Consider the following 22,669-nt stretch of genomic DNA (forward strand, 5'->3'; position numbering starts at 1 on the left):
TGGAAAGGGTAAGTGAGACCTTCCATGCTGCTCAGGAACTGTTCCTTGTGTGGGCTGCTGCTGAGAGGCTCAGGGCCAGGATCCTGGGTCATTAGCAGCAAGAGAAAAGCACTGACATAGAATCATGGAATTCCTCTGCTAGGAAGCTGAGGGAAAGGGGGAGTAGGAAAGGCTTGGGGGAATCCCCTGCCAAGGACCTCCCTTTTCATCATCATCCTCAAGGCTACAGGTTTGTGTACCCCACAGAGAGAGCTACTCAGGCCTTGGGACAGTGGGAATTAGCAAGCAAGAGCTGTGCCATCTCCATTTAGATCTTGTGCTTAAAAGAGAGCAGAAGACTTTCAAACTGATATCACAGAATTGTTTGGGCTGGAGAAGCCCTCCAAGATCATCCAGTCCAACCCTCAACCCAACACCACCATGGCCATCAAACCATGTCCCCAGGTGCCATGGCCACACATTTCTTGACCATCTCCAGAGATGGTCAACTCCACCACCTCCCTGGATAACCCACCCCAGTGTCTGACTGTCACATGAGGAATGAGCAGGCTTCAGCTTGCATACCAAAGTATTTATTTGTATCAAAAAGAGCTGGCTTAAAACATCTCTTTGGTAAGAAAAACATCAAAACCCCCCCACAACCCTCCCTACCAAACCCCCTCCACCCCCCCAAACAGCCCCAAGATAAGCTCTGATCATACAGGACAGGGCTAATGTAGTGACAGCATCGTGTAGAAGAGGTGTGAGTAGTGAAGGACTGAGTGGATTGTGCTAGGCAGGGCAGCTTTGCATAGTTCATGGGCAATTAATCTGATTTGGATAGAGTGGATGTGTAAAACCACAGCCCCCACTAGCTATAGCAGATGTCACAGGTCCTATCCCTCCTGAAGAAGTCATCAGCCAGGGGTGGGAGGTAGTCCATGCAGTCTGTGCTGGGGCAGAAGTACTGCGGGGCCCTGCCGTCCACATGCTGGGAGCCACAGGCTGTGCAGCAGCAGGCAGAGGTGGGGTATGGGGAGGGGGGATGGCAGGACCACTCCTCTGCAGGGTAGCCATAGGTCTTGGTGTCGAGAGCAGAGGCTGAGCTGTGGGGTGGCGGAGTGAAAGGAGAGAGCTGAGGAGGGGAGCAGCCGTGGCTCAGCGGGCTGGGCAGGTCGGCTGAGCTGGGGCAGCCGGCAGCCTGCGGGGGGAGAGAAGACAAAACAAAGCAGGAGGTTTCAGGGAGGCGTTTGGGGAAAGGTGGACGGCAGCCAGGACCACAGAATGGCAGGCTGGAAGGGACCACAACTGAAAGAGAGCCGTGATTCAGCAGCAAAATGATGACAAGAGGAGGGGCAGAGCTCGGCCACGCTCTGACTTAGGAGAGCTTTGCTCTTCGCTCGAAGGCTTTCACTCCAACGTGCCACTGCCTTCCTCAGCAGGGTCTGCCTGCTCCAGGAGAACTTTTGGCCCTTTCAGGCCTAACCCCAAAGGGTAATTTCTGTGACATTCATTCACAGGAACCTTCTCTGCAAGTTAGAGGTCCACTAGCGGGAGCTGGGCTACTCTTTGCAGAACACCTGCAGGACCTGCAGAGGGGAACATTCCCTATCCTACAGCCTCTCTCTGGAGGTGGCTGGGCCTCCTTGTCCCTTGCTCCTGATGGAAATCCATGTAGGAGTCCACACAAGCAGCCTGCCCCCCAAAAGCTGCCACGTTTCCAAACCATTTCACTGCTGTTCTGCCCCTGGATGTGATTCCCTTCCCCACCTTCCCTCTGAGTGCTGCTCCCCTGGGGGGACAAACTTACCAGGCCCTGGTTAAAGCAGAGTGGGACTGGCTGGAAGGCATCTGAGGTGTAGTGTGAGGCTGTCTGGCAAGCATTGGAGGCTGGGTCTAGAGGTGCTTCTGTCTGCAGACAGGAATCCAGCAGCTGCTCCAGATAGCTGGGGCTTTCCTCACAGGAGAGGCAACTGGAAAACTGCCATGATGGGCAGTAGGTGGGAACAGAGGAGATGGGTTCTGCATCAAAAGGTGCTAGGAGAGAAGGTAAACCAGAGAGGGTTTAGTAGCCCTGTGGATTTAGGCAAGGACAAAGACCCTTCAAGCTCAGTGGGAACTTCCTAGGGCAGCAGACAGCAGGAGAAGGCTGCTCAGTAGCATGGACACAACGTGAGGGATTTTAGCCTCCCTGGAAAGCTCCACAGCTCTTGAAATACTGCTAGAAACCCTTCTGGTCCCCTTCTGGACAGGAATCCACCTGGAAACTCCCTCAGACTCTTGATTCCCTGCCTTCCCTTCAAATGCCAACTGCCTACAGGCCCAGGAGCTTCCCATGCAGTGCTTAATGCTTAACAGCTTTGCCTCACCCAGGCTCCAGATGCAGGGCAGCTACATCTGCTGGAAAAGGAGCAGGACAGGAGAATCATTTGCTCTGCTCTTCTCCAAACAGCCATCCAGGAGGCAAAGCTTTGAGCAGAGAGAATGAAGGCAGTCCCTGCTAACTTGGCATCACATCCACATGGTGGCACTTGTGGAAGGGCAAGTTCCTAGAAAGCTCTCACTGCTGCAGCTTGCTTGCTGGGGCATGAAAGCTCCCAGCAGGACTGACTTAGCAGAATGGTTATTTTTTCATGCTCTGTTCAATTATGGCTAAAAGAAAAGCCTTGTGCAGGTGGAGTGGGACAGGTCTGGAGGCAATGAGACAGGTCTGGAGGAGGCAGTGGGGCAGCTCTGGAGGCAGTGGGACAGGTCTAAAGGCAGTGGGGCAGCTCTGGAGGCAGTGGGACAGGTCTAAAGGCAATGGGGCAGCTCTGGAGGCAGTGGGACGGGTCTAAAGGCAATGGGGCAGCTCTGGAGGCAGTGGGACAGGTCTAAAGGCAGTGGGGCAGCTCTGGAGGCAGTGGGACAGGTCTAAAGGCAATGGGGCAGCTCTGGAGGCAGTGGGACAGGTCTAAAGGCAGTGGGGCAGCTCTGGAGGCAGTGGGACAGGTCTAAAGGCAATGGGGCAGCTCTGGAGGCAGTGGGACAGGTCTAAAGGCAATGGGGCAGCTCTGGAGGCAGTGGGACAGGTCTAAAGGCAGTGGGGCAGCTCTGGAGGCAGTGGGACAGGTCTAAAGGCAATGGGGCAGCTCTGGAGGAGGCAGTGGGGCAGCTCTGCAGGAGGCAGTGGGGCAGCTCTGGAGGCAGAGTCAGAGCCATGTGTTTGCAGGTTGAAGCTGGCAGTGTTTGGCTGGACCTGGGGAGGAAGTCAGAAGCACCCAAAATCCATAACCAGATGGAGAGTTCCCAGCCTGCAGAACTTGTGCTGTGTCTCACCTGTCTGTGTTAACACAAGCAAATTGATTCCCAAATATTGATGAGTTACTGGTTTCCTTGTCCAGGCAATGTATATATATTCACACCTGCCCAACCTTTCAGGTCTCTCTGCTTTGGCTGCAGAACAACTGAAGGCTCTGTGAACTCTTCCCTCACTCTTTCCCCTTTCTACAGACAGGAGGGGAAAAACTTTGTCTCGCTGAAAACCTGATGCTCCTCTCACCCCTATGGATGCTGCAAGGAGAGCAAGGACAGAGCTCAGCAAAGTGCCCCAGGGCCACCTGAGCCTCTAGCTCCGGTGCGACCCAGAGGCTGCAGCCTGGAGACGGTGCCACCAGCAGCGTTAGTCCTTAGGGAATGAGCGTTCCTTCCCGAGGGGAATCTTCCTCCTTGCTGAGGGGGGAAACCCGAACTGCAGAAGTAAGAGCAGGCTGGTGAGCGGGGTGATTTGTACCCTGCTGGCCTCACGGCAGCCTCATCTGCATTTCATGGGCTCCTTTCAGGTGCTGATTGGCTGCACTGCGGCTCTCTGGCAGCGCCTGCCTCAGCCGAGCGCTGGGGAGACGCTGGGCTGCGGGGAAAAGAAACTGGGAAGGAGGGTGGGAGAGGGGCGATGTGGATAGGCTTTGTACCCACCTGGGTGAGGAGGAGACACAGACTCTGAAAACTGGATGTTGCTGCCGCTGCTGCCGCCCCAAGAAACCTGACCAGAGACAAGGGAAGAGAAAAGGAGCTGTAGAGGCAGTTTGACCTCTTGCAGCACGCTGAGGTAAGTCAGGATTTTGCTTCAGCCTGGTTGCCTAACTCTTATTTACCTCACGCCTGGGAGATGGAAGACTTCCCCAGCACTTAGGGGATGAGATTAAGATGCACAACACGATTGCTCCCTGAGCCTGTAAGGACACTGGAGGAGCACAACATCAACCTGGGGTAAAGCCTTTGATGCAGCACCTTGCTGGAGTGCTCTTCCCCCTGCACTACTGCTCTTAAGTCAGAGGTTTGCCTCTGAAACTAACAGGTGCTAACGTCTGGGATCATGAACACCACAGTGGAGGGATCCCAAAGAATTTGTAGGGGATAAATATGATGGAGACTAACTAAGATTTGTAGTGGTAACTCTCCCAACAGGACTGAAGACAACTGCCCATGGCTGGGCATCAGGCTGGGTTGCCATGCTTGGTGTTGGATGTCATTTGAGAGGCAGCTTTGGCACTGGTACCCACAGCCTCTGCAAAACCAGAGAGTGCCATTCCCCAGGGGATGCTGCAAGTTGAAGCAGCAGATCAGTCTGTTCTAGGAAGCTGACCAGCTGGAGGGGAGAAGTCCACCCCAACTGGACTTTGGATGCTTCTCCTTTGGGATCAGGTTTTCACTCTGCAAGCACAAACCCTGCTTTCATTCACAGAGACTTGCCCTGCATTGCCTTCATGCAAAGATGCTCTCGACTCAGTGGCTCATTTCCCTAGCAACAACTTCCTAGCACATCCCCCTGCATTTAATTAATTAATTAGTGGCTATTCTGGGCTGGAGTTGCCTGCAGGGTTGCTCTTGTCTTTGGCTGCAGACGTGGGAGAAGGCAGACAGAGCCATTCCACCAGCAGCAGAAGCTTTCAGGTTCAGCTTATCCTGCTGGCCCTAACCTTTGGAGCCTCTCCAGGACAACGTGTACCTACTGCAGATCACAAAGGTAACCTCCTGCACTGCCACCTCTCACTTTTGTGTGAGCAAAACAAGCAGCAACCAGTTGCATGCAGCCCTGTGCCACCTGCCTGTGATGAAGAGGCTGCTCCCGGGAGGGCTGGCGGGGAGGAGCAGCACTCCCAAAGCCCAGCAGCTGCACACACACAGTTCACCCAGGCCTCTCCTCCTGCACTTCCTAGGCTGAGCAGCTTTTTGTGCAATCAGCTGCAAGGAGGCACAGGAGGTGGGAGATGAGATCTGAAAAGCATCCAGAGCTGCAATGTCATGAACCAGGAAGCAGTGATGATTTACCAACCTCTGTATGCAAATCCCTGGAGTGGCCTGAGCTAGAGGGCTCCTACAAAGACTGCAAGAGTGAGAGTGTGTGTGTGTACACAGAGATCTCTGTCCCCTCCTTTAGAAGGGTTGGGGCTAGTTGCTGCCCAGGTGGCACTGGAAAAGTTGGAGACCTAAATTCAGTCAGGCACAGCTGAATCTGGTGCTAAGGAGCCCTGATGGAGCAGGATGGAGCCCTGCTTAAGGGTCTTTCCCCATACCTTTTTTCCCTTTCCTTTCTGCTAGCTGAAGTCTGGGGCTGTTGCTGAGTCCCACATCCCCAAACCCTCTCCACTGCCTGGGAGCTGCTGGAGCCATGGTCCCCTTCCTGCCCTCATTTTCTGCCTGATCCAACTGGAGAAGAGAAAGCCTCCAGCGGTAAGGGTGGCTGAAAGCAGCTTCCTGGAGGGCTGAGACTTGGGGGAAAGGGGGAGGTTAAGGGAGCTGTAGTGTGGCAGAGCTTGGCACTGGTGGCTCCTCAAAGCTGCACAGGCTGAGCTGAAGGCATGCCCTGGACATATGCCTCACTTGATGCTGTACAACAGTGTGGTGCATGCTTCATCCCGGGCAGGCCACTCCTGAATGGGAGGCAGCTGCTATGGTAACTGTGGAAGACTGAGAGGGGATTTAATCTGAGGGCTGAGGGGGTCAGGAGGGAGGGGACAGGCTCTGCTCACTTGCACCCTGGGATAGGACAATGGATATAAACTCCAGCACAGGAGGTTCCACCCCAGCATGAGAAGGAACTTCACTGTGAGGCTCACAGAGCCCTGGAACACACTCCCCAGAGAGGTTGTGGAGTCTTCTTCTCTGGAGACTTTCAGGACCCACCTGGATGTGTTCCTCTGTGACCTGTGCTGGATTCTATGCTCCTGCTCTGGCAGGGGGTTGGAGTGGGAGACCTCCAGAGGTCTCTTCTAGCCCCTAACATCCTGTGAACCTGTGAGTTGGACTGAAATTTGTCCACCTGGGCTTCTCCTCCCAGAGTGAGTCGCATTCCTGGACAACCAGCTCTGCTTTTTCCCTGCACTAATGGCTCTGCCCATCCCCTGTTTAGATCACTGCTGCAGCTACCCTGGCTGAACCTTCTCCATCCTGACCAGCCTGCTACACTTGGACTCTGACAGTCTCCTGGGCCCAGAGATCAAGGAGAAAGAAAAGGATGAAGAGAGAAGAGACAAAACAGACACCAAGAGAGTTTTACTTACTGCTGCACTGGTTGCTGCTTGCCTTGCTCTTCTCTGCTGCAGCAGCTCCTTCACTGTGATCTTGACTCTAACACCTTGATACACCTTGGGCTTTCCTGAAAGGAATTGGTGGGGAGAAGGTTTCCTAAGGTGGGAAACCCTCAGAGCAAACCCTGCAGGTTTTCAGGCAGCTCACTTGTTAAACCATCTGTACTCTTTGACTCCTGCCATCCAAGCTTGTGGAGCACTTGGTGCTGGTTGTGTTTCATAATCAGAAATGTTTTATTGTCTTTTATCTCCTTCTCCATCCCCCCCTCCCCCACCCTCCAGGTGTCCTACTGCCAAGCTCCCACCTGCTGCTGCTGTTGAATTTATTTACATTCCTCTCATATTTGCCACACTTGGGACCCACAAGTAACTGTGGGAAGCACTTCAGCTGGCAGAGGAAGATGAGGAATGGAACAATGGAAGTGTCTGGGCAGAGATTCAGAGAGCTCCACCAAGCACAAATAAAAGGACTCCTTCCATTCATCACTTCTTGCAGTGTGCAGATGATCTCTCTCTCTCCCTCCCTCCCTCTCTCTGTTTCCTTCATTCTGCACCACTGCCTTTTAATATCAAACAAGCAGTTAGGAAGTCTTTAATCCACCCCAAAGCAATCAGCAGCCAGGCTGCTACCTGCTGAAGCATTTTTAGTACAGGAAATGGTAAAGAATTTACCTCCTCTGAAGAAATTGCTGTGCTCATGGTAAAATACTCAGAGCCCCTGGCAGTTCTGCTTCTCTTCTAACTTCCTGCTGATATTTTTATCCAGCAGCAGATCCTACAGCCACCAGTGCCATCTCATCCTGCAGTCAGCTGCTCCCCAGCACAGGCAGCTGGTTGCAGGCTCCCTTTCCTCTGGCTGCTGCCTGCAGCAAGGGGACAGTGCTGGACCTGCAGGTTCCCTCTCCTCTGGCTGCTGCCTGCAGCAAGGGGGACAGTGCTGGACCTGCAGGTTCCCTCTCCTCTGGCTGCTGCCTGCAGCAAGGGGACAGTGCTGGACCTGCAGGTTCCCTCTCCTCTGGCTGCTGCCTGCAGCAAGGGGGACAGTGCTGGACCTGCAGGTTCCCTCTCCTCTGGCTGCTGCCTGCAGCATGGGGACAGTGCTGGACCTGCAGGTTCCCTCTCCTCTGGCTGCTGCCTGCAGCAAGGGGACAGTGCTGGACCTGCAGGTTCCCTCTCCTCTGGCTGCTGCCTGCAGCAAGGGGACAGTGCTGGACCTGCAGGTTCCCTCTCCTCTGGTTGCTGCCTGCAGCATGGGGACAGTGCTGGACCTGCAGGTTCCCTCTCCTCTGGCTGCTGCCTGCAGCAAGGGGACAGTGCTGGACCTGCAGGTTCCCTCTGCATATCCAGCAAATTCCAGGCTGCAGGCATTGTCCTTTTCTGCTAGAACCTCTCCCTGTTGCTGATGGCTACAGAGCATCCTCAGCCTCCTGTCTGCCCCCTCGGTGCTCTGCTTGAGGGCAAGCTGTGGCAGGCACACAGGTCCCTGCAGGAAGGCTGAGCTGGGTTTGCCTTCAGGGGATTTAGCTCTCAGCATCTGGGAATGTTTAAGGTCATATTTTTATGTTTTGGGGGTTACTTAGCAAAACAAAGACAAAGGAAATGACAGGAGGGAAGGGTTGAGTTTAGTAACACCTTTAGCCAGCTAAGACCCTGACCTAGCAGCCCCTTCTGCAGGTTTGGCTTTGTGCTTTGGTCTAGTTGGAGTCTCCTTCTCTGGAGACCTCCCTGCAGGGGGTTTGGGCAAGATGGCCTTTGGGGATCCCTTCCAACCTGCTGCAATCTGTGAATGTGCTCAGGGGGCTGGACTGAGCAAGGGGCCACACTAGGAGTGACTTAAGAGACAAGCTAGCAGGTGAGGTAGGGATGCATCTATAACCATGGGGCTGGCTGGCAGCCCCCAGCTCCAAGGCAGATCACTGTGCCCCAAGGATTCTGCTCCTCTAAGCACCCTCAGTCTGTGTGCAGATGAAACATCCAGAGCAGGGCTGCCAGGGCCAGGGGGTGGGTGGAAGGTGCAGGGTGGTGAAGCTAAGATCGAGGAGCAGGATGGTCAGGCTGGGCTGGGAGTCAGGCACTCTGGTGGGCTGCGAATTAGGAGCAGGGTGCCAAGGGGAAGCCTTGGGGTCAGGGTGGACGTGGGGTCGGGGAGCAGGGCGGTCAGGGCAAGCCGAGGCTCAAGAGCAGCGTGGCAAGGGCAGACCGTGTCGGGAGGGAGCCGCGGCGCCCAGCGAGGCGCAGGGGCTGGGGAGCGCCGGGGTGCCGCAGGGCCGGCAGCGCCGTGCCGTGCCGTGCCGTGCCGTGCCGGGCGGGTGCCGGGCGGGTGCCGCTGCGCCCCGGCTCCCCCCGCCGGCCGCTGCGCCCCAGCTCCTTGAGCTCCGCTGCGCCGCGACCCGCGGAGGTCCCGCAGCGGCGGCAGCGGCGCCGGGGCTGGCACTTGGCAGGCAGCAGCCGTTCCCTCGCCTCCTCCTCGCCTCCTCCCCGCCCTCCCCGCTTCCTCCTGGCTTTGGCAGGCGAGATTGCCTCCCTCGCGAAATGACCCCGGCAACCCCCGAAACAGCCCCGGATCGGGGCGGCGGGGGCGGGAGGGGAGCGGGGCGCAGGGGGGGCTTACCGGACATGCTGAGCGGGAGCCGGCAGCACCTCTTCGGCTGCCCGCTGCGGCGGCAGTGCTGGCCCCGGCCCCGGCCCCGGCCGCGGAGCAGCTCGAAAGGGGGCAAGAGGAGGCAGGCTTCAGGTTTGGGGGTGAAGGGGAGCCGCTCGCCCCCGGCGGCAGTGGCAGGTGGATGCCGGCAATATTAAGGTTTTATCCCCACGGGTATAAGTTTGAGTTTTACTCTCCTAATGCCAAGTATTTAAAACCTCTAGAAACCAATGATTTGACAATCAATGATTGCGCGATACTTTCAATTTGAATATTCAAAGGCTCCACAAAATGGGCTATCTTTTGGTGGAGCTGAGCACATCCCCATCTAGCAGAGGTTCTGGGGGAAGAGGATCCGGTGGGGCCACCCCCCCCACCCCCTGCTTTTTGGGGCGTTTGCAGGGTTTTAGCCATCCTTCCCCCGAATGAAGCAGATGCCTTCGAATCAGCTCAGTGTTTTCCCCCCAGATGCGCAGGCTGGGCTCCAGCCCTCTCATGTTTCATTTGCTACCTGCTGAGAAGGCTCTGCCGAGGGCTCAGCTGCTTTTTGCACCTTTTGGCCACGTTTTAAGGCTAAATGCTAAGGTTTTGGGGCCCAGCTGGCAGCGTGGGGGCGTGGTGGAAGGGAAGAGGCTGCCCTGGACACCCAGGGTAGCTGTAGCTACCTGCACCCCACTCCTTCCACAGCTTTCCCTTCCCTCTGCCCAGATTCTGGGCTCATTTTGGAGTTTATTTGCATTTTCCCCCTATTTCAGGCTGTTTGCCCTTGCTTCACAGGTTTGCCTCTGTCTTAAGTGCTTCAGTGCTGGCCTGCCCTGAGTGCTGTGGGGCTCCAGCATGTGGCAGGATGACAGAGGGGTTTGGATAACCCTTTGTCACCCCAGTGACGTAGCTGGGATGGTTTTTGGAGGTTACAGTTAAGCTTCTCCGTGGTCTCCACAGTCTCTGCCATGCCCCAGGAGGAGCTGGCTGAGGCAGAGAGCAGGCCAGGCTGTTAATAATCTACCAGCAGTTCAGGCTGAGCTATTGTTGCAGCTGGATTTCACCCCCCTCCTTTTTCCCTTTAAGCTAAAGGAATAGATTTGACTTCTGTGGAGAGTGGTCACAGTGGCAATGTCATCCCCTGAGCTGAAACGTGTCCCTGCAGCTCCTGGTAGGCCAAGCCTTGCTCAGGGCAGCTCTGAGGGATGCTTCCCACTGGCCCTCCCCTGGGGAGAAGCCCTCTCCTCACACCTGTGATACAGCACAAAAAGGAGAGTGCTGTGCAGGGGTCTTGCAGAAGGGAGGGCACAGGGGAGGACCACAGGCTGGTCCATGCTAAATGGTTTGGGACCTAAAGCCTTTATGGTCAGCTTCTTCAAGCTGAAGCATGGGTGGTGGGTGGGTGGGCAGAGCCCAGGGAGGCTGTGGGTGCTGTGCTGGGGAGTTGGCACTCCTGGGGTAATGTTTACCTCTGTAAGCAGAGCCCAGAGAGCAGAGCATGCAGGGCTGCTCAGCTCCAGTCCTGCCTGAGCTCTGTGTGTGCCTTAAGGAAACATGAACCACCTGTGCCCAGGGTGCTCCCACAGACCCTGCCCAGGCTCACACAGAGCCTGCCTTAGTCAAGAGCAGAATGTCAGAGAGGGCCAAACACTGCCAAGGCAGCTCAGAAATGTCTGTCCCTGCCTCTGCCCCAGAGTCTGACAGCAGTGCAGGCAGCCCAACCCCATGTCCCTGCCCACTCAAGGCCCTTGCAGAAGGCACAGCTGAGATGGATGGTGGCTGCTCTGCCCCTGTGTCAGCCAGCAGCTAGGCAGCCTGGTGGTGCTGTTGTTTCTGGTGTGGAAGCAGGCTGAGGGCTCATGCAGGCCTCAGGTTTGGGAGCACAGGGGCTGAGTATGGGGCAAGGAGACCTGCACACCCCCTGAGATGCTCTGAGGCTCCTTGCCTTGCTGTGGCCCAAGTCAGGGGAACAGACTGAGTGAGTGAGTGAGTGCTACCCAGGGTTCCTCTGCACCTACCTTTAGTGCCCATGCACCAAATGAGGAGGCAGCCAGGCTCAGCTCTCCCTGCACTTAGATCACATGCAGAGCAGCTCTGCCAGCTGGCTCTTTCCCTGGGCTGAGCTTTCCTTAGCCCTCCCAAGCCTAACTTACAGCAGTGCCCCTGGGATGGCTCCCAGGCTGCTGTGGGGCCAGTTCCTGATGCTGCAGTGAGCTGCAGAGTCCATGAGGTAGAAGTGGCAGCTGTGCCAAGCTGCTTTAGGCACAAATGGGCTCTGCCAGGCATATTGCACCAGGGCTGTGGTGCTCTGGCTCTTGCAGCTGCTGCTCAGGTGTGCTGTGAAGGGTCAGGGTGAGAGGTTATCAGGGCAGACTGTATGGAGCCTTCCCTTTTGGGACAGCTGCTGGGATCTCCCCTTCCCTGTGCTGATGCCAGAACACATTCTGGGTGGTCTGCAGGTGCCTGAAGAGCCAGGGAGGTGTTGCCTGCCAGGTGTGGGCTGGGCAAGGGGCTTGTGCAGTTGCTGTGTGTGCACTGAGGTGCAGGGACCTTGCTGGGCTTCAGGCTGAGGGGTGCCAGGGCTGGTGCTCGGTGGTGTCTGCAGGAGGAAGGGCTTTGTGTGGAGGGCTGGCCTGGCCCTCTTGGCAGCTCCTGTAGTGCTGCTTAGAGGCCTGTCTGCAGCTGTAGGGCTCTGTCCTCATCTTCCCCTGCAGAGAGGTGCTCGCAGGCAGCATGACACGAAGCAATGCTCTGGGCCTGGTCCTGTGACCCCCAGTGCCACTTGTGACCCCTGATGGATGCTGAGGAGGCTCCAAGTGCCCCAGGTTTTGAGGAAGGAAGGGCCTTGGAGCATCTCATCACTGCACACTCTCAGCTCCTGGAAAGCTCCTGTTCCTCCCCAGCCAGGCTGCTGCGGGTGGCAGGCTGGGGACTGAGCTGGGCAAGGGGGGCAAGAGCGCAGCAGGTGGCACTGGCGGCACCCAGGAAGGCTGCGGGCAGCGCTGGGCGGGTTCGTGTGTGCAGAGCGCCCTCTAGTGGCCGCGGGCTCCAGCCTGGCACTGGGACTGCAGCCTTGCTCCCACCTCCAGCCCCGGGGGGATGCCTCTTGGCAAGGGGCTGCCTCATGCCCGCTGGCACAAGGCTTTGGGGCACATCGCTTGTGTTGATCTGTAGGTAAGAGGGAGAACAGCTCTCTGTTTAATTCGGGGCAAGAGGGACGCTGGAATCATCAGAGAAAGAAATTCTTGACAGTGAGGGTGGGGAGACACGGGAAGAGGCTGCCCAGGGAGGCTGTGGATGCTCCCTCCCTGGGAGGTGTTCAAGGCCAGGCTGGATGAGGCCTTGAGCAAGCTGGGCTGGTGGGAGGTGTCCCTGCCCATGGCAGGGGGGGTTGGAACTGGATGATCTTTAAGCTCCCTTCCAACCCAAACCATTCTGTGAAGCTATGAAAAGAAGCACCTGAGATCCTTGTTTGTAGGAAAGGCCTCCAGAGTGCAGCTGCTTTTAGGGCTGGGTATTTTACTTGCAGCCCGCTGGGGCTGTGAGCAGTGACTTTCACAAAGCACTAGAAGGCACCAGCAGGAGCTGAATGTGCTACATCCAAGTGATTGTATTTCTACACACAGCATAAAGCATTGCATGTTGTGAGCATCCCCTGCTCGATGGAGCAGCTTTAGGGGGGGAAAGGCAGGCAAGTAATTAGTTTGCTTCAATAATGACCAGCTTCTCCTTTCCTCAGTAAGTTCTCCTGGCTTCATAAGCCCCCCAGGTGGGACTCCCATCCTCTTTTGCCCAAGCAGAGGTGTCATGAAAGGGTGGTGTCTCTGGTGCCTGCTCCGGTGAGAGGTGGCTCATCCTGGAGGTAAGCTCACTTGCCACAGTCATGAACGGTGAGAAGGAGTAGGGTGAGGTGGCAGAGTAGCTGGGGGAGTAGTGGACGTCTTCCAGAGGATGCAGAGGGTAAGGCTGGGCTCCAGGAATGGCTTGGGTCCAGCCTGAACTTCGGTATGGGGAAACAGCTCCGGGGTCGTGTGAGGAGAGGCAGCTGGCACTGGCAGGCAGCGCTTGCAGGGGGTCTGGGCAGGCACTGTCCGACTGGCTGAGGCTGTCTGGTGAGGCCTGCTCCCAGGGCTCTCTCTGCATGGAAGAGGGGGGGGGAAAGGCAAGAAAGACACTTGAGAATAAAAGCTTGTCCTGGAGGCAATGGTGCATCCATGGCCTCAGCAAACCAAGCTAGCCCCAGAGCCTGGCTGACTCACAGAACCAGCCTGCTTAGAGGAGACCTCCAAGGCCATGGAGTCCAACCCATCAACCAGCCCTATCTAATCAACCAGAGCATGGCACACTCAGGGACTTCTGTTGCTCTGGAGCAGTATTTGGTGTTAAAACTGTTGAAAGGAAACCTCCATGCTGTCAGTAGGGGTGAAGGCCTGCAAGAGGCTCCTGGGGAGACTGACCAGCCCCAGCCCTACAGGCCCCAGGAGCTCTGCCCTGGGGATGTGAATGGAGCTGGCTCCTGGGCAGCGGCAGGGATGGGCATAGGCAGCAGCCTGGAGCTGGCAAAGGATGTTGCTAGAAATAGAAGTAGCTTAGTGGAGTAGTTGTGCTGGGGAGCTGGGAAGGTTGTTCATTCAGGAGCTGATCTCCTAAGGGACAATTAAAGGGAGGGTGGCAGCAAAGAGGAAAAACATTCCTCCTCAGCCTTGCCCTGGCTGCTGTGTGCTCCTCTGTGGCTGCATCCTGCAATAGCCACATCTCTGCCATAGGAGTGCCCCTGGCTCCCCCCCAGCTCTGGGTTGGGTCCTCTTTCATTGGGGGACAGAAGTGTAGGCTCACTCACGAGTAGGAAGTGCGCTGTGTCATTGGGGAAGGATGGCAGGAGAGGGGGCACAGAAGAAGGGCTGAAGAAGGAGCTGGTACCAGCTGTGAGGGGAGCTGCACGGTAGTCCCCATAGGGGTCGCTGAGATACGGGTCCAGGAGTGCTGAGTAACCCTGAGAGGCTGAGGAATCACATGAGAAGGTCTTGGAGCCTAGAGGGGACGAGTAGACATCACTGACAAATTGCTTTGTGTTGGAGAAATCCAACTCAGCTGTGAAGGATCTCCTGATGCCATAGTAGCCAGCCACGGGAGGTGAGCCTGGGGTAGGCAGAAAAAACAAAGAGTTGGCTAAGTGGAAATCAGGACAGCAGCACCTGGGGAGCTACAGAACCTCTGCAGGTGCAGGGCAGAGCCTGTTTTGTCTCTAGCATCAGCCAGGGCAGGAATCAATCCTGGTTTGAAACAGGTGTGTCAGGCCAAGTGCTTTTAGCACCCCAGACTGCCCTGCTCCATCTGAGGGCCTCCCTCTGCAGCAAACCAAATGTGTTCTGGGAAGCTGCAAGTATGAGGCCAGGGAAACTGAGGTTAGTTTTGGTGGCCTTTGCTGCTTCTTTGCTCTGCTACCACCCTTGAGGAGGAGGAGGAGGAAGAAGAGGAGGATGGGGCTACAGCTCAAAAACCATCTGCCACTGGCCTGGACTTATTCCCCACTCTGTGCCCAAGGGCTCAAGGTACAGAACAGCTTCTGGCTTTGTGCTTTTGCTCTTCAGCTCCCTGGGAAACTGCAAGATGAAGAGGGAAAAGAGAGGATTCAATGCCTATCAAAAGAGGTGGGAACTGCTTTAATTTCCTCTCTTTCCCCTCTTTGGGACTATCATACCAGGCACCAGGAGTCTTTCTCTTATTGCATTGTTCCTGCTTTGACTCTTTCAATTACTTTCCTCCTGGGGCTTTTTTTTTTGAGGGGTGGTCCTGCCCTAGTGTTCCTTTGCTCACTTGGAGAAGGAGAGACAGGGGCAGTGTTAAGTGGCCAAGCTGCATGGAAGGTATTTATCAATGGAGGAAAACCTCACCTGGCACTTGGACAAAAGGTGGCTGTGGTGTGCTGGTGTTGCCCTGCAAAAGATGAAGATATGTTACAAAGGTCTCTCCCATGCAAGACAGCTCTCTGAGCAAGTGGTTTGGGAAGATGGATTGCAGCTTGAGGAGGGCAGGTGTAGAGTGGAGATTAGGAAGAAACTCTTCAAAGTGAGGGTGGGGAGACCCTGGCACAGGCTGCCCAGGGAGGCTGGGGATGTCCCCTCCCTGAAGCTGTTCAGGGCCAGGCTGGATGAGGCCTTGTGCAAGCTGGGCTGGTGGGAGGTGTCCCTGCCCATGGCAGGAGGGTTGGATCTGGATGGTCTTTAAGGTCCATTCCAGCCCAAACCATCCATGAATCTGTGTTGGTATAACTCAGATGCACTATTTGAGCCTTGGTACTATCAGTATGAAGATCTTGACTATAAGATCTCATGACTGATGCCTCTCAGGTGCTGGCAGATGTAGGCCAAGGTCTTGTGTAGAGCTGGTAGCAGCAGGAAGATCAAGAGACCTGGCTTCTGACTCCTGTACTGCAGGGAACCTTAATGCAGCCATAGTGCTGAGCAACCATTCTGCTGGTGGCACAAAATAGGGCTCAAGAAGCTGGCATCTAAGCCCTCAGCTGGTCAAAACAGGCAGATCTTGCACTGTCCCTGCTCTAGCCTACTTCTCCTGTGCTGTGTCTCCCTGCACAAAGCCACCTTAGCTGCCCTGTCCTAGCAGAACCAGCTGGCAGTTGTGTCTGGCTCCTGCTTGGGTGCTTCAGCAATGCTCATAGCAATAACCTTCCCTTGGCCTCTAGGTGAGGGAGAACTGGCTCTGAGTGACCCTGGTGCTGATGGTGGCTAATTCCTTACAAAGCAGCGTGGCAAAGGCATCTTCTCCTCTGGGGCAGAGCTCAGGCATGGGAGCCTCATTAAGTTCTGCCTCCAGCCCTCCAAAGCCCTAGAGCAGAAATGCAGTGCCCGTGGCTGCAGCCCCTCCTGCCCTGGCCAGGGATGGTGCCATGCTATTTCCAGTTTGCATTGTGCAAACAGGAGGTTCCTGCCATAGCAAGCAACCAAATTTAGAGGTTTTAGATTTGAATTAAATTTGCCAGGGCTGGGACTTCCTTTTGCTGCTGGGGGAGGTTTGCAGCTGCTCCCTGCTCCAGCATGAAAATGAGCCCACACCAGTCACAGAGGCTGCAGGAGTGACAGGAGGTGTCAGGAAGGAGCCCTTTGGCTCGTGGGCAGGTGAGAGCATTCACACTGCAGGGTCAGGCTGGGGCTTGCACCTGTCTCCATCTGGGCCCTTTTCAGCCTCAGAGCTCAGTGAGGATCAGGGCACACTGCCCTGCAGATCTGAAGCCTGCACATGCAAGTCTGGGCTCAGCAGACACTCCTCTCATCCATTTTAGTAATGCCTCCTGCTGCTTCAGGGCTCTTGCCCACTGCCTGCCCGTGGCCATCATGTCTTGCAGCCAGCTTCTGTCTGCACTCACTGAGGAGGAGGCTCTTTGGCAGTAATGGTGCAGACCTTTGCACTGGCATTTAGGGCCCAATCTAAGCACCCCACTGGGATGCAGTCTAATGCTGTATCCTGTATTTGAGGGGAAGGCTGAGGTAGGAGCTGCAGGTAGCACAGATGCTGCCTGCAGGTCAAAGGGCTGCAGTGATGAGAGCTGGGAAGCTTTGCTAGTAGGACAGGAAGGTCTCTGGGCAGTTTCCAGCCTCTAGTGTGGAGCATTCAGAATTCTCAGTGCATCTGAAGTTCATTGATTCTTCAGCAGCCACTGAAACTCTCTGTCACAGGCTGCAGCCCCCCTTGGACTCAGCTGTGATGGACAACCACAGAGCTGGCATTAGCTGCAAGGGCTTTACCTGCCTGAATGCCATTGCAGGAGCCTCTACATCAGCCCTTCTTTGCCCTTTGCCATGGCAGGCCCCTGCATACTTGCAGAAGCCTGCATTAGGTGATAGAAGGAGAGGACATAGCCTGCAATTGTGCCAGGGGAGGGTTAGGCTGGAGATGAGGAAAGATTTCTTTGCTGCAAGAGTGGTCAGGGGCTGGCACAGGCTGCCCAGGGAGGTGGTGGAGTCATTGTCCCTGGAGAGGGGTTTAGGAAACCTGTGGCCATGGCACTTGGGGACAGGGTTTGATGGCTGTGGTGGTGTTGGGTTGCTGCTTGGAGTGGATGATCTTAGAAGCCTTTTCCAGCCAAAACTATTCCATGATTTCTCTTGGCTCCTGGTTTCATAACAGGGGATGATGGGCATGGCTTAATTTAAACTAATTAATTCATTTCCTCCCTGCACTACTTCCTGTCAGTGCTGTGGGCCTTGGGTAGCTGGACCTTCTGCAACACATCAGTGTGTCTGGTTAGCATCACTTGAGCCCACAGCAGATTCAGCTGCTGAAAAGCTTGGCCTGCCTTGCACATGACTGGGCAGAGATACTGGGAGGGAGGTACTCCAGAGAGCTGTGTTGCTCTATTGCCTCTGTAACACAGGAGTGCTCACCAATGAGGCTGCCTTGGGGGCTAAAGGCAAGGATCCAGGTCAAAATAATGACCTGGCCCTGCAGTGAGGCTCTGTGCTGCCCTCTGACTATAGAAACATAGGGTTGGAAGGGACCTCAAGGATCATCAAGTTCCAATCCCCCTTGCTATGGCCAGGGACACCTCACACCACAGCAGGTTGCTCACAGCCACCTCCAGCCTGGCTGCAAACACCTCCAGGGATGAGGCTTCCACCACCTCCCTGGGCAACCTGTGCCAGGCTCTCACCACCCTCATGGGGAACAACTTCTTCCTCACATCCAATCTGAATCTCCCCATTTCTAGTTTTGCTCCATCCCCCCCAGTCCTATCCCTCCCTGACACCCTCAAAAGTCCCTCCCCAGCTTTCTTGTAGCACCCTGCAGATCCTGGAAGGCCACAATTAGGTCTCCTTGGAGCCTTCTCTTCTCCAGACTGCACAACCCCAACTCTCTCTCTGTCCTCACAGCAGAGCAGCTCCAGCCCTCTGCTCATCCTCGTGGCCCTTCTCTGGACACCTTCCAGCACCTCCAGATCCTTCTTGTAATAAGGGCTCCAGAACACTTTGGCTTTGGTGTTTCTCCTCCCTGGGTTCCATCTGTATCACAGCAGCTGAAGTAACAAAAATCAGTAATGAAAGCCAAGCTTAGTCTGGGCAGGGCACCTCACTGGGTTGCTTGACAGCAAAGTTTGCTGAAGCATCTGCCCCTGGCCTCTGAGTGCTGCTGGGCTTTGTGCTGCTTCTGTGTACCTACCACTTTTCCCCATCTGAGGAAAAAAGGTCAATCCTTTCCTGCTGCAGACAGTAACTGCTGATTCATGCCTATGGATGAGCCAAAGGGAAAAAGCCAGACCCTTTCTGCAGCCCAGGACCAAGCCTCTCTGCCCTGCAGTTGGTGGGAAGCCCAAATGGTGTGGTTTTCATCCCAGCACACACTGGCTTCCTGTCAGGGCACTGTCTGTCATCAGATTGTTGCTGTTCTGCTGCCTCACTGAACAGCCCAGCAGCTCACCCCTGATCAGCAAGGACCTTTCCTCCTCCACAGACCTCCCCTTGCACGCACAAGAAAGGCTTAGTGATTCCTGGAGCAGAGATGAGGTTGGAACAAAAGATGCAGCTGAATTACTCTGCACCATGGCTATCCAAAGGGGTGTTCTGCTCTCTCCTGTTTGCTTTGATTCTGGGTTGCATTGTGTCAGCTAAACAGAGCTGCCCTTACAGCTGTGCTTTTCATCATCCGAGCAAACAAGGATGTTTGCCCTGCACAATGATTTTCCATCTCTCAGAGGGGAATTAGCAACAGTGCTGATTTTGCATGAGATAGACAGGCAACTGCAAAGCTCTGGAATACAAAGCAAAGGGCCATAAAGCAAGCAGCAAAGGCTTTACAGGTCCTGAGGGCTTTTGAGCTCAGCCGTTGAAGCTGCCGCCTCCAGAAAGGGCACAGGTGAAGCACAGCCACAGAATCATACAACACAGAATGGGCTGGGCTGGAAGGGACCTCCAAAGGGCAGCCAGTCCAACCCCCTCTGCACTCAGCAGGGACATCCTCCACTAGGTCAGGCTGCCCAGAGCCCTGTTGAGCCTTCCTTTGAGTATCTCCAGGGATGGGACCCTAACCACCTCCCTGGGCAACCTGTTCCAGTGCTCCACTACCCTCACGGTGCAGAACTTGCTCCTCACATCCACTCTAAATCTGCTCTGCTCTAGTGTGTAGCCATTTCCCCTCATCCTATCCCTGCAGGCCTTTGTGAAGAGTCTTTCTCCATCCTTCCTGTAGCCCTTTTCAGGTACTGGAAGGAAGCTCTAAGGTCTCCTGGAGCCTTCTCATCTCCAGGCTGAACACCCCCAGCTCCCTCAGCCTGTCCTTGTAGTGGAGGTGCTCCAACCCCTTGATCATTTTCATGGCCCTCCTCTGGCCCTGCCTCATCACAGAGTGGTTTGGGTTGGAAGGGACTTTAAGCATCATGCAGTTCCAACCACCCTGCCATGGTGTAGTGGAAGATGTCTTTGCCCAGGCTGCTCAAGGCCTCATCCAACCTGGCCTTGAACCCCTCCAGGGAGGGGACATCCACAGCCTCCCTGGGCAGCCTGTGCCAGAGTCTCCCCACCCTCACTGGAATGAATTGCTTCCTAATCTCCAGTCTCAGCCTGCCCTGCTCAGGTTTACAGGCCAGGACTTCTCTGCTTTAGAGACCCAAGAGCTGGGGAGGAAGGGACTTACGCTGCAGCAGGAGCCACTGCTCTGCCTGGATCGTTTCTCAGCCAGCAGGTCCTTGACCGTGTGCTTCACTCTCACTCCCTGGTACACACGCTTGCCAAAGTCTGCAGGCACTGAGGGGATGAAATGAGCATTAGAAATGGTTGGTGAAAGCAGTGAGCAGCCAGAAGAGGTTGCTACAGAAGCAGCAAATGCCTCACTTTCTGCAATAAAAAGCAGGATTTCTGTAACAAGCAAATGGATGACCCCTGGACACCACCAGTGTGGAAGACTGCTAATGAGTAATACAAGGTCAGCCTTTAGGAGCCCCACAGCAAGGGCTGCTCATTTGTAGAGGACAAAGACAGAGGTATCCTACCCTCTATTTTACTATCCACTGCTCTGTGGTTTCCATGCAGCTCCCTCTGTGCCAGATCCAGAGAATAGATTGGGTTGGGAGGGCCTTAAAGAACATCCAGATCCAACCCCCTGCCATGGCCAGGGACATGCCACACCAACCCAGCTTGCTCAAGGCCTCATCCAACCTGGTCCCCAGGCAGGGAGCATCCACAGCCTCCCTGGGCAACCTGTGCCAGTGTCTCCCCACCCTCACTGGCAAGAATTCCTTGCTTGTCTACAGCTACCCTCCTCAAGCTTCAATCCATTCCCTCTCATTCTGTCACTCACAAGCCCTTGTGAAAAAGGCAGATATGGTTGGATGGAGCTTGGCTTTTGTTTCCCAAGCAGAGCTCTGGAGGACCCAACACTTCCCTTCTGTGTCAGCAAAACTGGATTTCCCCACACAACCTCTGTTGCTTTCAGCAGAGGTGCTGTGGCTTAGCCCCTTCTTGCCCTTCTGGAGGTGCTGGCTTTCAGCACATCGCTCTGTGAGCTTTGATCTCAGTGCAGCAAAGGTGGAAAAACCCCAGACAGTTGGAGAGGCTCCTCTGAACAGTGATGTGAATCAGAGTGCAGACCTCAGCAGAAGACAAGGAGCTGACTGCTCAAGTCTGCTTTGTTTCTCCATCAAGCACAGAGAGGTGCCCTCCTGGGTGATGGAGGAAGGCACCAAGGCGGTGTCTCAGCCAAGAGGCTGATGGCAAGCCTGGCTCCGTTTCCTTGCTCTGCCTGCAGCACAGGCAGCCTGTCTGTAGGCTTTGTGTGACTCTAGGTGCAAGGCATCTGCTCTCCTGCCCTGCCTGGGTAAAGCTTTGTGAGGTCTGCCCTTGTGTGCAGGCGTTTTGGCAGGAGGGAGGGGAGAGAGGTACCAAGGTACAATGTCCAGGACGGCTCTTTTATCCTGGCTGGCAAGCTGTGCCTGCACAGAGAGCTCACACCTGTGGAGCCAGAGAAACATGCCCACATGGGCTTTTATTGGGGTCTTCCAGGGAAAAACTTCTCTTTGAAGCTAATCCCTTGGAAAACACACAGCCATATCCTCCTGAGGGAACACAAACAGCCACTCCACAGCTGATGTGTTTGATCTCTAAATCTGTGATTTATCATTCTGCCCTTCTGCTTTCCAGGATGTGTCACTCGGCTCCACTTATCACTTTCATCCTCCTCAGACTGTGTCCCCAGGTGCACACACACACACATGGGGAGCTCAGAAAGGGAAGAGCAGAGAGTTGAAACAACACAGAACCTCAGTGCTGGCTTGGGATTAGCGCAAATGTTTCCTCTTGGGCCAGGGCCATGGAAATTGCAGGTTTGGGGCAACTGCAGCTTGGCTTTGGTGGTTGAGTACTAACCAGAGAGACTTCAACCAAGGCTGGGCACAAGGCAGGCAGATTGCAAGAGGCAGAGTCCCAGAAAGCTTAAGATGAGGGTGGTGAGAGACTGGCACAGGGAGGTGGTAGAAGCCTCATCCCTGGAGGTGTTGAAGGCCAGGCTGGATGTGGCTCTGAGCAACCTGCTGTGGTGTCCCTGCCCACGGCAGGGGGGTTGCAACTGGATGATCCTTGAGGTCCTTTCCAACCCTGACAGTTCTATGAGTCTATGATTCCAACCCAAAGCATTCTATCAGCCTGTGTAGCCCAGGTGCTTCCCTTTCAAGGCCATGATAGGAGTCATTCTTTCTCTAAACACCAAAACAGAAGTGAATGCCAGGGGTGCACTGTGACCAGTGAGTATCTGTGGGCAAGCCAGGACACAGCCAGAAATGAAAACCCATTCTTGCAGCTGAGAGGAATCTCTGTGCCACCTTTTCACGGCCCCAAGAAAGCAAGCTCCCTCTTCTACAGCCTTTTCAGGGCTCTTTTTACTGAGTGCAGTTGGAAGCACAAGTACTCAGCGTGCATGTGTAGCTGGAACTCCAAAGCTGTGGGCAGAGCAGGTGAGAGAGGCAGGAACAGAAACACCATTGCATGAGAGCTCCTTTAGAGGAATTCAAACCCTTCAGAGTAAGAAATGCAATGGCTGTGTCCTCTAACCTTGCTTTTCAACGTGGCAGCCCAGCCTCACAGAACTGAACTTGGTGCTTTCAGTGGAGAAGCCAAGGCTGAGCTATTCAAACTCCACCTAACTTTGCTGTTGGCAGCACTAGGGGGGAGAGAACCTTCTCTGAGGCCCAAGTTTCTATTATTTCTGAGCAAATTTCCCTCCTCTTCCTTTTTTTTTGACATCCTTTTGATGTCTCTTGGAGAACTGCTGCTTTCTGAAGGAACAGAAGTTCAGCCTATCCAGATGCTGTCGAGTCCCTGAGGCACTGGAGATGCCTCGTGGAGACTTTGACACAATTCCTGCCTCTGATTTGTATTTCTCTTGAGAGAAACTGTGAGCCCAAGGCTGGCACAGTTTGTTCTTCCCCTGCTCTTGCCATGCAGATGCCTCTTAGTGCTTGTGAAAAGCCAAGCTGCTGAGACTCACCTGTTTCCAT

General features: G+C 55.1%; 2 protein-coding genes across 2 annotated transcripts; both read right to left on the reverse strand.

Moving 5' to 3' along the window:
• Positions 1-850: 850 nt before the first annotated feature.
• On the reverse strand, positions 851-6,683 carry POU2AF3 (POU class 2 homeobox associating factor 3; the record flags this gene model as incomplete). The annotated part of the gene is made up of 4 exons (XM_054176002.1): positions 851-1,000; positions 1,790-2,016; positions 3,934-4,000; positions 6,414-6,683. Coding segments are annotated over 4 exons (714 nt in total), but the record flags the coding sequence as incomplete, so codon positions are not given.
• Positions 6,684-12,906: 6,223 nt separating this feature from the next.
• Positions 12,907-22,669, reverse strand: POU2AF2 (POU class 2 homeobox associating factor 2). Its single transcript, XM_054176003.1, has 5 exons — positions 22,660-22,669; positions 19,816-20,015; positions 15,066-15,108; positions 14,012-14,310; positions 12,907-13,308 (listed from the first exon to the last, which is right to left on the reverse strand). The coding sequence occupies exons 1-5, from the start codon at positions 22,667-22,669 to the stop codon at positions 12,907-12,909; spliced, it is 954 nt and encodes a 317-aa protein (XP_054031978.1).

Source organism: Dryobates pubescens, chromosome 34 (assembly GCF_014839835.1).
Source record: "Dryobates pubescens isolate bDryPub1 chromosome 34, bDryPub1.pri, whole genome shotgun sequence".
Lineage (NCBI taxonomy): Eukaryota > Metazoa > Chordata > Aves > Piciformes > Picidae > Dryobates > Dryobates pubescens.

Coding starts and splice junctions, on each gene's coding strand:
- POU2AF2 (XM_054176003.1), bottom strand. Junction 15,109..19,815: donor GCAGTGGCTCCTGCTGCAGC/GTAAGTCCCTTC, acceptor CATCTTTTGCAG/GGCAACACCAGCACACCACA. Junction 13,309..14,011: donor ACACAGCGCACTTCCTACTC/GTGAGTGAGCCT, acceptor TCTTCCATGCAG/AGAGAGCCCTGGGAGCAGGC.